A 4,424-nucleotide genomic window follows, 5' to 3' on the forward strand; every position below is an offset into this window, starting at 1 on the left:
GGCCCGATAGGATTTTGGGGCGTGACAAGATATTGGTTGAAGAAGCCTTGACCTGAATAAAAAAAGATTCAGTTTTTTTTCATAACTAGATGGTTCCGATGTCCATTTACAATCCTCATTATAACATCGGAGGACATAGCTGAAATAGACAATCATAATATGATTAGTAGTAATAACAATTTATAATTTTTTTCATTTTGGGTGTTACAAATCGATTATAGAGAGAAAAAAAATTCATATACAACATAAGATATAAAATATACATTACAACTCAATAGAGTATATACGTTTCAGCCTGTTAATTAATTTGTGAATGCAAACAACACAATACCCAAATGTTATTCTACGCATATACAAAACACAGTGAATGTATATGTGAATAATAGACGACATTGCTATGTATATAACATAAACTTGTTTCCCTGCAATTTACAAGTTTAGGACATCAATTAATTCTTTCATGTGATCAACATGAAAACAATCTCCGCACGAAATTTAACGTCATTTTAATATTCACGCAAATTTTAAGTAAACAAATTTCGTAACAGAACTAAAAATAATACCTCTTTTTGCCTGAAAAAAATTATTTCTGTTTAAAAACAATACCTTTTTTTTGTCTGAAAAAATTAACGAAATCAACCTAAAAAAAAGTCACCGATCCCGCGACAACAATACCTAAAAGAATAGCAAAAAAATAATACATCTTTCTGTTTCGATTCTCCATTGACTAGAGTACCTCAAAAGAATAGCAATATTCATCATCTTGAATTTCATTTAATTTTTTTCTTCAAAACGGTTGACAAATAGGTGCTTGATTTATTTTTGTTTTGTGTTTTTTCGTTTGATTTGTTTTTTATGTATTTGTATAATTCAAAATTTGAATTTTAATAGTTATTACATAATTTAAGGATGCAGTAATCCACTTAATTAATTGACTGCAAAAATTACGTTCTTAAAGGGAATCAGTTATTTTCATTTTTAACAGCAGTAACAATTTCACATAAACATAGGCTGCTATGTATAGGTCGGCTAGGGGTGTACAAATCGAACCGCTAAATCAAACCGAACCTATGAATCAAACCAAATCGAGAAAAAAAAAAACGACTTATGGTTTGATTTGATTGGTTTGGTGTTAGGGAAAAAAACGATCATTCTTGGTTTGGTTTGGTATTAGCAAAAATAAAATCAAACCGAACCCAAACCAAACCGACATAATACATATATAATTTTAATTTCTTATACGTAAAAAATATTACTTATAATCTACTTTCTAATTACTTTTATTACTTTTTTATATTCAGAAAATAGATATATATTCTCGACCTTTAATTATAATATTTGTTCATTAGTAACAAATTAATAAAAAACCAATTTTAATATAAAAACCTAAAACTCTTCAATTGGTTCACTTTACATTTTTCTTTCCAAGTTTTCAGAAAGTTCTCATTATTTTCTAATCTTATTTTCATCTTACTTTTCTCATTCTATTTATTCATCAAGTTATAATTTGAGTTGTTTTATGGAGTTAAGCCTTTAATAAGTTGTCTCCAATTTTTCATTCTTTCGCATGCTCACATTTTATGTGAAGGAAACTTTCAGACAAGCTACTATGACTAATGACTTAGAAATTGAATCACGGGGTATCCACATAATATTACTTTGAGAGATAGTAGTTTAGACGTCTTAATAATTTGCCAACTTAATTTTTATTGAAATTACTCTATGACCATTGTTTTTTTTTTTTTTTAGTGAAAACATTTAATTTTTTCTCCAATCACATTATAATTGTAAAGAAATCAAAAAAACCAAAAAATCGACTAAAATCGAAATTAAAAATACCGATTGTATGTTGGTTTGATCTGATTTATAAATTTAGAAAATCGACGTTATTGATTTGGTTATATTTTAATGACAAATCGAACCAACCTGACCTACGTACACCCCGACTATCTAATGTATATTAATCGGGAAAAAAAAGTAAAGTAATTAAAAAATAGAAATGAGTGCAATTATTTCTAAAAGAATCGGTATTTATGTTATTTACACCTAATTTTATACCACAAACCTGAAGAGTAATAATTTATAGAGTCAGTTGCCTTGTGATTGGGTGGTAATACTCCCTTATTTGTGACTAAGTGATTTCATGTTTGAATTATAAACATAAAAACTTTTGTTATAAAGTGTTCCCTTGAAATGAGATATTTTTTCATGTCAATTCAAATTTAACTATGCTCTGATTGATAGCCAATGTCACAACAAAATAAAAAGTAGAATCGTAGATATCCCTTTTATAAATTTCCTTTTGGATATTATAATTAAATTTCTTTATGCTGAAAATATCAATTGTTGAAGAAATACTCATCAAAATTAAGAAATGAAATATAACTAATTCTATCGATTTATTTACAGACCTAAAACTTCGTACTTATTTTCTTATTGATTGCCAATGTCATCGATGACATTCTTTTAAAAAGTCTTTAGAACTAGTACGAAACTCTTTCCATGAAGTTTTTAAAAGTACTGACTTTTCTCCGTACTTTTTAATTACTCTCACAGTCCATTTTAGTTTAACCAATATACTTCCTCTGTTGTAAATTATTCGTTCAAAATTAAGATAATATATTAATTAAATAAAAAAATTAATAACACAATTAGTTTACCCTATTAATGCAAAAAATAAAACATGAAAAATAATTTCATCTCTCCTTAATTAATAAAAAAGAACAAATAAAATGAAAAATCAAATTAAAAAATTTAAGACGAATAATTTAAAATGGAGAGAGTATTAAAAACAGTTATCTAATTATACTTATTCAATTATAAATTCTTTTACGACCTTCAAACTTCATATTTTAGTGCAACTAATTGCATTATAAATTCTTTTATGGTCCTACCCTTCTTCAAATTTAGAGAGTTTTAGTACAGCTAACTAGCCCTTCTACGCTGTGTATTTTACCCGGGAGTAGTCCTTTTATTTACACACACATATGACATACTTGTAAAGCCTAGTTTGGACGATGGAAGGATGGCGAAAGTACACGTTTTTACCATCATCCCAAATTATTTCTGCCGACAGTAATTAAATAGTACAACACACATTTGCACAAAAACAAAAATCACTAAAATAACAACAAACAGTGATCAAATTCAAACACGAATAAACCAAAGTTTATGATGATACAAACAATCAATCGAACATAAATAAATTCACAAAAAAAAAAAAAGAAGAAAAAAAACTACAATTGGTTGACAAACTTCATCAAGTAATTAGGGAAATTAATTAACACAGAAATCTAAGAAGACGGCATGAACCCAGCAGCTTCTTCATCCATACACAAATCATCAGTCTTCCTTATCGAAGCATGAATCAACACCACGAATACACCAACTGCTAACGAAATCAATATATTCGACGTTGCGCCAGTAACCAGCAACAAACCGATAGTAACAATAGATAGCACAATCAACACCACACGATCAGAAATCAGACGGCCGAAAATCATCAACGGTTCATCACGTAGGAAGTAGAGGAATAACCAGACGGCTATCAGAACTACGAAGACGATAAGCGAGATCGGATGCCAGAGAAGACTTAGGAAGACGATACCGAGAACAACTATAGCATAATTCATCTGAAAATAAGAGAAATTCGTCTTGATTCGTGAAATTGCATCGCTAAATCCAGAAGGAAGGTTGAACGAATGGAAATTAAACATCTCCTTCCATGGCCGGCGAGTACCTAAACCTTCTTTTATTACTTGTTTTGCTCTGCTTAGGTACTCCACGTTTACCGGACCGGAAGATGACGTCGGAATTGTGCCGTAATTCGTCATTTTTCGCCGGAGATTTTTGAAAACAGAGGGATTTCAGCTAGTTTTTTTTTTTTTTGCTTCTTAAAGGCGACGGAGTGAATGAGGGAAATTGACTTTAATGTTGAATAGTTTATAAGTTGTGCGCAAAATATCTGACTGACACGTGTCAATTGATAGCTGTCTCCGGCCCATTCGCTCCACGGAGTTTCTTGTTTATTTCCTTTTCAGGAACAATTCACAAATTTCGTTTGACAAAATGAGTGTTAAAATTAACAGGGTAGCTGAAATTTCAAGTATGTCATATCCAATCATGGCTTCTCAACAAGTAATTTAAGAGTATTTAATCTAAAATGAATTTCGTATCTAAATTATTGAGTATTCACGAAATAGTCTTGAATAATCATATTCACTATGTCAAGTTGATATATTTTAGTAAAAAAAATAAAATTTACAAACTTCTCATCAAGTCATGACAATCATTTTATTTCATATCCAATTAAGAGTATTTAATCTAAAAAAGAGTTATAGTATAAAGTAATAATATGATCATTCAATAATTTAGATACGTCTATACACTCAAGTTAAAATTAATTAAACGATCATTAATGTTTT

At 29.2% G+C, this 4,424-nt stretch overlaps 1 protein-coding gene across 1 annotated transcript; it reads right to left on the reverse strand.

Annotated features, from left to right (window-relative positions):
- Nucleotides 1–3,125: 3,125 nt before the first annotated feature.
- On the reverse strand, nucleotides 3,126–4,120 carry LOC107861747 (PRA1 family protein F3). Its single transcript, XM_016707101.2, has one exon. It carries the CDS (start codon nucleotides 3,831–3,833, stop codon nucleotides 3,294–3,296), a length of 540 nt encoding a protein of 179 aa, XP_016562587.1. The 5' UTR covers nucleotides 3,834–4,120; the 3' UTR covers nucleotides 3,126–3,293.
- Between the last annotated feature and the right edge of the window lie 304 nt (nucleotides 4,121–4,424).

This window comes from Capsicum annuum, chromosome 3 (genome assembly GCF_002878395.1).
Source record: "Capsicum annuum cultivar UCD-10X-F1 chromosome 3, UCD10Xv1.1, whole genome shotgun sequence".
Taxonomy (NCBI): domain Eukaryota; kingdom Viridiplantae; phylum Streptophyta; class Magnoliopsida; order Solanales; family Solanaceae; genus Capsicum; species Capsicum annuum.

What these genes read in the sequence shown, in the direction of transcription:
- LOC107861747 (XM_016707101.2), bottom strand. Translation starts at nt 3,833, where the DNA reads ATGACGAATTACGGCACAATTCCGACGTCATCTTCCGGTCCGGTAAAC.